General features: G+C 37.0%; 1 protein-coding gene across 6 annotated transcripts; it reads right to left on the bottom strand.

Moving 5' to 3' along the window:
• Window positions 1-1,498: 1,498 nt before the first annotated feature.
• On the bottom strand, window positions 1,499-10,191 carry LOC115984572. Of its 6 annotated transcripts, XM_031107607.1 has the most exons (14): window positions 9,322-10,185; window positions 8,669-8,908; window positions 8,213-8,303; window positions 8,018-8,092; window positions 7,694-7,890; window positions 6,793-7,607; window positions 6,577-6,688; window positions 5,663-5,749; window positions 5,398-5,547; window positions 5,204-5,263; window positions 3,409-3,494; window positions 3,288-3,333; window positions 3,057-3,210; window positions 1,499-2,234 (listed from the first exon to the last, which is right to left on the bottom strand). In XM_031107607.1, the coding sequence occupies exons 7-14, from the start codon at window positions 6,661-6,663 to the stop codon at window positions 1,945-1,947; spliced, it is 960 nt and encodes a 319-aa protein (XP_030963467.1). In that variant the 5' UTR covers window positions 6,664-6,688; window positions 6,793-7,607; window positions 7,694-7,890; window positions 8,018-8,092; window positions 8,213-8,303; window positions 8,669-8,908; window positions 9,322-10,185; the 3' UTR covers window positions 1,499-1,944. The 6 variants fall into 6 exon arrangements, with proteins under 6 accessions (XP_030963467.1, XP_030963461.1, XP_030963457.1 ...); XM_031107601.1 differs by having other exon boundaries at window positions 7,694-8,092; window positions 8,669-8,886; XM_031107597.1 differs by having other exon boundaries at window positions 7,694-8,092.
• Between the last annotated feature and the right edge of the window lie 1,924 nt (window positions 10,192-12,115).

Consider the following 12,115-nt stretch of genomic DNA (forward strand, 5'->3'; position numbering starts at 1 on the left):
TACTCACATGCATTTGTGTTGCTAAAGTTAGAGTCATTGTGGAGGGATGTGGATGGTCCAAAGTGGGTGCCTGACCCAAACCTGTTGCGAGGCAAAGGTCGACCTGTGGCGTCTAGGATACGGAATGAGATGGATGGGGTCCGGCGAGAACCGGGAAGCCGGAGGCCAGATTCTGACTTGAAGGAGATTCAACAAAAGCAGAGTTGTGGACTGTGTCATCAACATGGGCATAACCGTAGAAGATATCCGCTTTCCCGTGGGGCTTCGATAAGCAGTAATAATCCAAACTAGATAAGTGATGCTTTTATATAAAATGCCATGATTGTATCAATTAGCCAAGTTGCGTAGATTAGTACGTATGTTTTGGGTTTTGGTATCTAACGACAATATTTGAATTTTTGTCAGGCATGCAAATACTCGATTTTGGAATGACATTGTAGATGTAAATTGGGGTTCTCTTTATTATGTATTTGAACTTACTACTGGGTTGTATCGGCACAATTATTATTTTGTTTATCACCGAATGAACTTGTAATCAAAGTATTCTATATCCAATGTACCTGTTTCTAGATTGTGATATGATGACTGTTTAACTTTGTCTTTCAATTTTAAATTCCCACAATTTTGTAGTTTATATTGCTTACTACTCACTAGATCACAACAATTTTAAACAATGAAAGAAATGACCTCTCTTGGTCTTCCAGTTATTGTAGCAAGGGCAGAATTCCTTGTTCCCATAAGTTCTTGGAGAAACACATAAGCATTTAGCACAGAACTTTTGGCAGAAGAACATGCATGGCTTTTTGAATGCTGTTTTTGAGCATTTCTAGGTGCAACATGGGCAGCCAAAGCCCATGTTCCGTGTCCATATATATATATATATATATATATATATATATGTACACACATGTTCATTTTCTCTTTTTCTACAATAGTACCGCAAATGGCATAAAATTGAACTAAATTTCTTAAATTTGAATATCAATTCTTTATTTTTTTTTTTTAGGAAAATATTACTTGTAAGGGTTCTTTTACTCCCCCAAAAAAAAAAAAAAAAAGCCTTTATTGAACCCAATGTTCACAATTTTTAACTATGATTTTCCCTAAATGCTATAGACACACACACATCCGATGTTCTTTTCTAAGTGAATATTTCTTTTTGTAAATCTGAGTTAGCTCAACAGTTCTTCCCTTCCCATTCAAGCAACAATATATATTGTCAATGAATTATCAGCCCTTTAATCATTCGTGCTTTGAGCATTGATGCTGCAACTTCCAATTGAAACTTGGTCACTACCATCAGTGCAGCGGTGAAAGTAGCTTCTGTTAAAGAAAATGGGGACAAAATTGGGCACAAGAACCATGGCCTCCTAAGTAAAATTGCTACGGCATGGTTAATGAATTCTAAGACTTCCAGGATTAAGAGCATCAACAAAAGATAAAGAAACTGAAGAAGCTTAATTGAGCCTCATTTCTGTCTAATCATGTGCACCAATAATTGAAACAGAAACATCACATTCAAAAAGAAAAAGATATGAGATGGTCATAATAAAAATACGTGGGGAGTGCCAAATCTCTCCAGCATTTATTGGACACGTCCAATAATGGAGCAATTGTTTTTTTTTTTTTTTCCTAATACAAAATCTCGAGCTCTCACTTTGGTTGTCTCAGCCTGTCATCTGGTTCCTTCTTGAGTCTTTGCCAGTAATGCACTGTCTTCCTTAAATAATTTACAACTTAGGACGAAAACAAATAAAATATGAATTCAACTTTATATTTTTCAGGAGATCCTGACCCAGAAGCTCCTCATAAATTACAAGACAGCAATCTTTAACCAACTAATTCATAAATCAGAAATGGAAAGGTACTTCGTCCTGCGCCTCATCTTCCATATCAATAACAATGTTATGAAGCAGGCAGCAAACAAGAATAATCCTCGGCAACCTATGTTTGTCGGGCCTCCACATCACTCCTTGAATAATTCTCCACGTCTTTCAATCTTGCAAATGCCCTGTGCGCCACCATCTGAGTGGCATGATGCCGCCTATTGAATTCAGCTCTTGACTCAAGGAGTTCTTTCCCTTCATAGGGGATGATAAGATAGGGAAGTAAAGAATAGCCTAAATCCCCGATTATGTATTCCTTTCTTTCTGATCCTTCGGGGAGCTCTAAATTTTTCCCATTCAACCTCTCTCCTTTATCACATAGTTTGCAGAAGTTTGAACTCTGAAACACTAACCAGTCAATTAATGGATTAATTCAGACATGATTTGTTTTGACTTTTGAGCATGCAAAACAACAAAAGGTGCAGACAACTAAGAAAGCATTATAAAGAAGATTGACATGGTGTGATTGTTGAGGCATGTTATAACATAATTTTTTTTTCCCTCATCACTCAACAACTAAGTTGACATTCATTACAAGGTAAACTTGCAGGTATAACATTTGGCTGTTACTCTGGACTAACCAAATTTCTATGGTGAATTCATTTCAACTTATGCAAACCCAGCCCAAACTTCTCCAAAAATAAAGACATAGTTAAACATACAGGTAAGTGCCAGTTCTCATGCTAGGCTGCTCTGGGGTTAAGGGATCAATAGATGAGAAACATATATCCATCTACAAAAGTATAAAACATGCGATGCAGGTTGAATGGGTTTCGTTTTCTTTTTCACCAAGGTGAAATTCTCCTCCATTCTAAACATTGAAGGAGAGATTTTTAAACAGATATATATTGGTACACCTTGCGATTGATGACAATAAGAAATAAGCACAGAAGTTAAAACACATAAAGAACATGGAAGCCAATATTTCTTAGATTGAGCTATACAGTGACTACTGGCACACCAGAATCACCAAACTAGCATTTAAACATGTAAAGCATTTTAAACAATACAGTCACATATGGTAGTTGTAGAAAAAAAAATATGAGCAGGGAGCAACTTCAAACTGCTACCAAGCTCAATGTCAAACAAGTATCACAAAAAGCATGCAAGCCAAGCCCAAAATTCTGGACAAACTTTTAAATTTTGAACATAGAGCGGGATGCATCCTACCTGAAGGAGCCGGTATAGGGGCAGAAATTGACTGAGGCACATTTATCACTGGAGTTGAATCATCCCGAGGCATAGGAGACACATTTAACTTCCCAGGAGCTTTACTTAGTTTTGCCCTTATAGCATATCGCCTATTTTGGAACCAATTCCAAACCTGAATTAAAGACTCTACATGAGAAAAAGACTTTAAATGATTCATCATTAGGAAAAAAATTAAATAAACCGTCATACTTGCTTCATTTGAACTGTAATCTTGCCTTTACGATCCGGTGACTCACTAGAACCAAAGACAAATGATCACAAGTCAATTCCAACGTTAAAAGAACAAAATAATGAAAGAGACAAGGCACACCTGAACTTATCTGCAAGTGACACAAGGACATCACGTGATGGCATCGTATTATTGTGTTGTTGCAAAATAGCTTCCATCTCTGCAACCTTGAATAAGTAGCAAGACATCATATTATTGAGGGTTTTAAATTATGGCTAGAATCTCCATAAAATACTAATTTTCAATTCAATTCCACCATTAATGAAGCCGGTTCTTGTAGGGTTTGAAACCCTGACACAGGGCACCACAGCGGGTGCCTGTGCCATTGGACTATCACTCAATCCCCAATGAAGATGGTTCTCATATGGCATCATGAAGACATAAGTCATTAATCAAAACGAATGCCTATGAAAACCTTATTGATACTTCTTAGATAATTGAGGAGTTTGGGGTTTAGAGTTCAAAGTCAAACTTACAAGTACAGGATTTATGAAGTTGAAGGTTATTTATATCATATGATAAAAAAGAAAAGGACTTCCAATCCATCTATCTGGAATGCAAAAGAAGACTTGTAGGCTCAGCAGTACAGCTGAATATAGAAGAAGGTAGTTCAATCTTGAGATAACTTTCACTTGTAATTCTTGAAGTCTCCAGAAATGACAGTGGCAATTACTGACTAATGTTAATAGTATTAATATGTAGCCTCAATCAATACCTTATGCTATTACAGCTATGGACAATTAAAATAGTTATCCCAATTTTACACAGAAAATATAGATACCTAATAAGCTAGGCCCTTGGTAAAACTAAGCTTCTTCATACAAAAGAATCATTAGCCAAAACTATTACTGTTTCGAACAAAAAGGTGGTTGCTGCAATCAAAACCATAAAAAGGAAAAAAAAAAAAAAAAAAAAAGGTGACGGTGAGGAATTCAATTACCACGAACTTCTCATAACACAAAACAAGCTCACTTTCTTTGAGGTAGTACAACTTGTAAAAGCTCAACATTTAGTTCAAATGTAGCTCCAGGCTGCAAAAGTTCATAATAATTTTAGGGAGCATAAGTCATAATCCCAAATTTTTTCCCAGGTATAAAATGTAAAAATAAGAATGCATGTATTACACAAGAATAAACATGTATTTGACATTGGAAAGACTCAAGACTTGGCAATATGATTGCTAGGTGAAAATTATAGAGGTTCATGACTTGTCCAAGTTCTAGAATAAGTGAGGAAGGAGGTTTTGATCCCACAAGCACCGTATTACCTTTTTACTGGAGTGTTTGTCTATAATTGTTTAGATCAAGAAGTGGTAGTTGTACATGACTGTACTTCTTTAAGGTGGCTGGTGAGCAAGCATTAAGCTTCAAGTGTTATTACCTGCCAATGATAAAGGCAATTTGATTTTCTTTCTTTTCCCTGCAAAGGCAGATCTTTTGTTCTGTTGCTAAACCTCCTATCTCTATATACAAAATGAGGACAAATCTGTAATGATAGCTAGTTGTATGCACATACGATGTATGGGTTAATTAAAAACCATATGTGATCCATGGTGAAAGTACGTTGTACAAAATGAAACACTTGTGCTGACCCATGTGTACAAACAGTGTGTAGGACAAAACTTTTTATATAATATATGAGGTTCAGGAACATAGTTTTTTGTGATGGTTAAAATGAGGGTCATGACATCTGCTACTTTCTTCTACTATATGATCTTCACGTTATAGAAGATAAATAAGCTATCACAACAGTACCAAAAGAAAAGAAGTAAAAGTAAACACCATTAAAAAAAAAAAAATTGTAATATGCTAGCTAGAGTATATGTGTAACTTTGTAAGCAATAGTAAATGTACAGAAATTAAGAATAGAGGCTTACTGGGATTTCATTCATTCCCTTTTGGCCATACCCAGCCTCTGGAGGAATAATCACAGTTCGCCGCAATAAGAAATCATTTTGAAGAAGGAAAGTAAAGGGTCATAAGTTTAGAATAATAGAGAAGATGAGAAACTAAAAGAGAACTTGCTGCCTTCAAAAAGCATATATTGACCAAAAAGGGAGGATGCTATCACCTTTCCCCCTAATTTCATCCCTTCAGTTATTGAGTACATAGCTGCTGGGGGTTTAGGTGCAGCCTGTGCAGAAAACAGACCATTTGGGTTGTCTGCAAGGTCACGTTTCCTTTCTTTGCCTGGAGGAGCTCCAACTTTGAATTCATATGGCTAATTAAAGCACAAGGAACTGTGAATTAGCACTTCTAGCTATTGGTTTTGATTAAAAGAAGCTGTGCCCTCTCTCTCACTGACCACACACACACACAAAGTCAAAGGTGAGAACCTGGGCAATACTACGATTTCCAGCCAAGAGTTTAGATTCTCGACTTGACAAAGCTGTAATCCCACAGTACATGCAGTCAAAGTGCACCTGTGAAGTATAAGCCAATGAAAAGGTTATTATATATCACATATATGAAAACAGAATTTCTTCAACTTACAGCACAATCAAACCTGAACTGTTGATCCTTTTTCAGCTATAGGACCCTTTCCCTCAACAACATCATCGTATTTTAATCCCTCAGCTGCTTTCAAAGGTAACAAAAAAGCAAAATAAGTTTAAATAATAACTAAGAATGCTCATAACTGCTCTTTCCCATAGTTTTTGCAGCTCTGGTACTTGTTTCATTAAAATTAATGTGTTCCAATCAGTGTATGCTGGGAGCAGATAGCCTACAATATATACCTCTCCACACTGAAGCATATTCATAGCAACACTTGAGTCACCGAATTAATATCTCAGGTCTCACGACACAAGCTGTCAAACAATCTTAGTTGTCATCAAGGATATTCTCACTCTAATATAAGCTTTTCGTGAGTTTCACATTCACCTAGGCACTTCTGCTTTCTTCTTCAAATACTCCCAGCTTAACAACTTGTACTAAATTCAAAATTGTTGCAAAGATATTAACGGTCCATTTGTTTAAGCACCTAACGGTCCATTTGATTAACGTGTATATTCTATAAAACACATGCACAATAAGTGAGCCAATAGGAGTAAGCCACATGAGGTCAACTCCAAAAAAGCTTGAGATGTATAAATAGGTTTAACCCTCACCAGCCATATGAATGAAGAATAATCCTTTTGTTGCTAAAGACGAAAGAAATCTAGCTTACACCAAATTTCAGAGATAACAATATATTACATTTAGGCTAAAATAAACAAATTGAAAACAAATGATAACAAAATTCACATACACATTCAAATGGGGTGCTGATCCTAATGCATTTTACGCTTATGCTGTCTCGTATAGTGTTTGGTATGTGGAGGAAGGGGTACTGCATCTCCTTGGTGAGACTCCTCGCGTTGCTGCAAAGATGGAGTTACAACCAAACAATGGATTACATGAATTCTAATACCAACCATAACAGCAATTACTCAATATGCTTCATACATTAAATGACTTATCATACCGTGGGGCCAGCCTTGTGTCCTGCTTTGTGACCGCCTGTCCCACAAGGAGGTGCTTTTGTTGTGCGTTTAGGTCGACCTTGTGGGGGTGACTGTAACCCAACTACTTGCTCATTCTCAACATGCACATCTCGCTGTTTTGCTTAACTTCCAACAACTGAAGATCTTACAATTGCGAGGGAGGATGGTGTAGCAGATGAAATGTGAGTACGGCCCGTAGTCATGGGATCCGTATGCAGTCCAGGAGTGGGCATGAATGACATGGACTGACTATGGGGTGATACATGGTCTATATGACCAATGCTGTATGAGGGGGATTAAGTGTGCATGACAGGAGGGGTCTAACTGAAATCATAGCCGAGATCAAAGGATGGCGGGGCAAATGAAAGATGAGCGGGGTCAAAAAATGAACGTGGGGTGTGTGAAGGGATCTCGGGGTGAAAAGATGCATGAACAGTGGGTAGAGGGATCTCTAGGTCAGGAACTACATGAACAGTACGTGGAGGAATCTTTGGGGTAGGAGATGCATGTGGGGTGGAGGGAACTTCGGTGCATGTGGGGGTGGAGGGGGACCCGGCCTACTGACAACCTGATGGGGTGCAGCACGCTGACCATGGCTATGGCTGGCACGAGTTAAGCTTGTGCTTGGTCATCCAGTATTTTCTGACGCTTCTTGATTTGCCCCATCGATCTCTTCCAAGGGAAGTTGGGCAGTTATACGACAAAGGTGTTACACTGCCTTAAGTACAGCTGTAATTTGCTTGTACTCAGGACTACCTACTGCATGACGCATTAACAACTGCTTGTGACTGACAATCTGCAAGTAAATAAATACAATTAGTACATCTAACACAAAAATGGTGATACACAACAAAATTTGAAAAGAAAGGTCGAAGCAATTACCATAATAAGAAGTGACGCGGTAGTGTGGTCGACGAACCTCCAAGTCACCCTATCGTACCAATTGAAGTATGGATGAGCAAGCGACATAGCACCCTCTAGTCGTACTCCATGACATAGAGATCGTGTTCAACTATTCCACACTTGGATATGGCCATAATGTTTGTCCTTCCAGTTCACCGCAATCTTCTCCCCCAGGTCTATGTCATAAAGGGCGTCTTCAGTATCAACATATGGGGGGATTTCTTGTACCATCCCAAATTAACGAAAAACACAGTCAGGTGTATATTTCTCTACTAGCCAGAAACATACAAGCGGCACCCTTACCGTCCATACGTCCCTTCCTGCGACACAGAACGCAGGCATGTGGGCTAATTCAGTTTCATATGGTTGCCAAACCACCTGAAATAGCCAAATAAAAGGGTAGCACATTATGCAATGTCCCATTATTTTCGACTATGAGCTATTTTACAGTTATAAATACAATAGTCATAAACAATAGAAGAAACTCAATTTGGGTACCTGCTTGGGATGCATAGAATCTAAAAGCTAACGGTACTGGACCAGACAGATTTCTTGGGGGCTATTTTTCGTGCTCACGACCCACACAGTCCTACAATTAAGAAAGAGAGAGTCAATACTTGGAATTGAGAATTTGAAGTAATCAACAACAATAAATGATGGGCAATCGTAAATTTAACATTACATACGACTAAATTTATACCAATAAATGATTATCTAAACATATGATTAGTGGTGGAGTTAGAAATTAATAACACTTGTATTATACATCAATCATAACATATGACCTCAGTGGTTTTAAAACGATATATAAAAATAAATAAAAATCCTATTAATTTTCAAAATTTGAGAAATATCAAGGTTAAAATTTTATTCTCTATGTCTAACAATGTATCATATCGTTTAAAATTATGGATCTATTTCCAATAGAGACAATCGATCAAGGAAGAGACTTACTTAATGGACAATGGAGAATGTACAAATGGTGGGCCATATGCATCATCAGGTGGAAGGTCCTTCCTTGGGCACAAAAAAAGGAATCTGAACCATGCCCAATACTGAACCAGTAGTAAAACCCCATCTCTGTTGGTTGTCCTGCATAACTCTCTGTACAACCATGTAAGGCAAGCGCTCCCCCAACTGTATTGAGGTGAATTGTGAAGGTCCCTCAATATCTGCAACCACATCATATGCACCCTATCGCCTCACAAGCATTCTTAGTAAAATGTCTATTAAAATCTTCCACATCGTCATAACAAGAAAATTAACAAATTTTTATAATACAAGTAGCTCTCTTATTTCCTTAGAAAACCATAAGTTTGAAAAATATAAACTACTATGTCTTTAGGAAAATCCCAATTTAGCAAATTCTACTTACCCTCGCAAGGCCAACCAAGTTCTAAGCGATTTCTATTCTAAAAAAAAAAAAGTTCAAAGCGATGTCAACTTGAACCTCATGAAGAATAGCGCAACACTATTAAATAGACTAGCTCTACTGATAGGATATTAGATCAATTAGAAATAGAAAGATTATTTACTGTATTAATACTCTAGCAAATCTATGTCTCAAAGTAAGTCAGAAATTTGTATGATCGTATCAATTTTCTTACCAGAAATTGTAGTCTTTCCAAATCCTTCCATTCCAAGAGAAGTAAACTCTGTACAGTGCGACCGGCTGGTGACCCGCGCACTACACATCATACCGAGATTGATGGTATCGGGTGGGTCCCAGACCTCCATGACATGGTCGAAGACAAGCCCTCCAGGGATTAGACCGTCACTGCAAAGCGTGCAGCTATGGTTGGGGTGTGTAAAAGTAGAAGCGAAGGGAAAGTGAGAGGCCATGGTCACAGAATCACCTATGGGGTACCTAGTGGCTAGTGGTTCCATGGTTTAAAAACCGGGAATCGGATCTCGATCTTGCCCGGTTCTTTTCGAAAATCAGAAATTTAAAAAATATGCATCAAAAACCGGAAATCGGTGGCTCGACCATCAAAACCACTCTCAACCCAGCGTGTAAAAAAAAATGACAGTGGTATCACTGATACAATGACAAGCGTGTTTGCAGAGAGAAAGAGAGAGAGGGGTAAAGAATTCAGCAGTGCGAGGTTTCAACAAAAATGAGAAGAAGCGGTTGCAGATCCAAAAGTTTTGAGAGAGAAGCTGAAGGAGAGAGGAAACTTAACAGAGTTATTAGTAGAGAGAGACAGAGAGAGAGAGAGAGAAGGTGGAAGAGAGAAGAAACAACCCAGAACATATCCGGCAAAATTAACAAGAAGTAAAAGAAGTAGCCAAAGTGGGAGTACGTGGGAAGTGGGTATTTAATGGATTTTTACTGCCATTTATTAATGGAGTTGCAGTGTCGTGAGCCAAGGAGCTAGTCATGCCCTTAGCTTGCACGTGTCCCTTCTAACTTTGTTTTCCCTCCTCGGAAAGCGGTATAGAAAATGGGAAAACAAACAGGTCAGTTCAGTGTTGAGAAAAAGAAGACAACACATGAACAAACTTTTATTTCAAAATATTGAGTTTACAGTACATCTCATAAGTCACACTAGCTTAGATACACATGGCAACCACTTATCTTTTATAAGATAGACTCAGTCACCAAAATACACTCGCTTCACTCTACATACCTCACACATCAAAAATGGAAACCAAAAAAGACCTTGCAAAGAACAAACAAAAAAAGAGAGTCCGTGTCATGTGAGAGGTCTGGTGAGGATCAAAAGAAAAGCACTTGCAACAAAAGAAGAGTCCATGCCGTGTCCCACGTCCCAAACTATTAGATCGTTCATAGCAAATATGCTAAATGTATCAAATGTCAAATATTTGACACATTTAGTATATCAAACGGCAAAAAACTCTCTTTATGAGACGTTTCAAATCTTACAATTTTTGCCACATGTGAACAATACCGTTCCAAAACACATGTGAACAATATCGTTCTATTTTGGAACGGTACAGATAAGAATGCTAAAAAAAAAAAGTTTTTTATTCATTTATCTCTCATTATTTTTGACTTTCTCTCTTCTTTCTCTTTTTGGTGTTTAGTGGGAGGAGTTAATATATTATTTTAATATGTAGTAAATATTATTTTAATATATAGAATTGAATGGTAAAACATCTGATAAATGGGATGTTGTAAAATGATGTGATAAAATAATAAAATAGGCTTTTGGTGTGTCAAAATTGCATTTTTTATAGAACATCTATTATGGATGCTCTTAGATATGACTAATATCAGTTTTTTTTATTGCTTCTTTTGGTTTTCTTTGGAGGAATTCGAATTCTGGTGGGTTTTTTCCCGCGTTAGCTTTGCCCCCTAAAAACTCGAGTTTTTTCATTGAATTTAAGTCTTAAAGACACAAAATGTTAGTTTTTTAAAATAGTTTCAAAAATCATGCTAATTAACAAAATTGTTAGTAAAATTGTGTAAATATGCCCCCAAAAAAATCTGATTTATCATTTGCCTAATTAATTGAGGGGATAATTACAGTTAACCCACCTGTGGTTTGGTCAGTTTTAACTAAGCCTACCTGTGATTTAACAGTGTCACTTAATCCACCTGAAGTGTCCTCCATTAGATATCCGTAACTCACCTCACCATTTTCACAGTTAAAAAAAAAAACAAAAAACAAAACAAAACAAAAAAAAACAAAAAAAAACATTTGTGCACTAAGGTTTTAATAATCTTCCTAATTAATATTTTTTATCAATTTTTGAAAATTTCAAAAACATTCCACAATATTAGCATTATAAAAACTACTTTAAGTAAAATAAATCTACTTAAGAAGTTAAAATGGGCTAAAGTTAACTTAATTGGAATATATCAATAATTATTGACAGCATGCATAAGTTACAGCCCTGAATCTTCATAGTCACGAACCATGACTTGAGTTGGCCTAGATATAAATGCAATAATATGCTTATGTTGGTGCCAGCTTAGTGCACAATACCATGATTTGTTCCCTTCACTACTGGATCAATCAACTCTGCCTGAAACATGGGAAAAAGTGGAAAATTAAGCAATCAAAATATTAAGGGCCTGTTTGGTACATGTGTTTAAACACATATTTTCAATTTTTAAACAATATTACACATATTTCCACACACTTTTTTCACCCACATGTATTTCTAAAAAATACAAACAACGTTACTAAAATAACATTACCAAACGGCCCCCAAAGTGTTCCTTTCACTAATACCATGATTTACAAATTCAGATGGGGTGTTGACCCTAATACATTTTACGCTTATACTGTCTCGTATAGTGTTTGGTCTGTGGGGGAGGGGGTATTGCATCTCCTTGGTCAAGCTCCTCGCGTTGATGCAAAGATGAAGTCACAACTGAACAATGGATTAAATGAATTCTAATACCAACCATGATAGCAATCGTGAAATTAT

This window comes from Quercus lobata, chromosome 1, assembly GCF_001633185.2.
Source record: "Quercus lobata isolate SW786 chromosome 1, ValleyOak3.0 Primary Assembly, whole genome shotgun sequence".
NCBI lineage: Eukaryota > Viridiplantae > Streptophyta > Magnoliopsida > Fagales > Fagaceae > Quercus > Quercus lobata.

Bases quoted from the DNA above. Each gene is read 5' to 3' on its own strand.
- LOC115984572 (XM_031107601.1), bottom strand. From the start codon at position 6,663: ATGCAGTACCCCTTCCTCCACATACCAAACACTATACGAGACAGCATA. The intron at 5,548-5,662 runs GTTCTCACCTTT...TGCTTTAATTAG, and splicing joins GAAATCGTAGTATTGCCCAG to CCATATGAATTCAAAGTTGG. The intron at 2,235-3,056 runs GTAGGATGCATC...TTGACTGGTTAG, and splicing joins CCCTATACCGGCTCCTTCAG to TGTTTCAGAGTTCAAACTTC.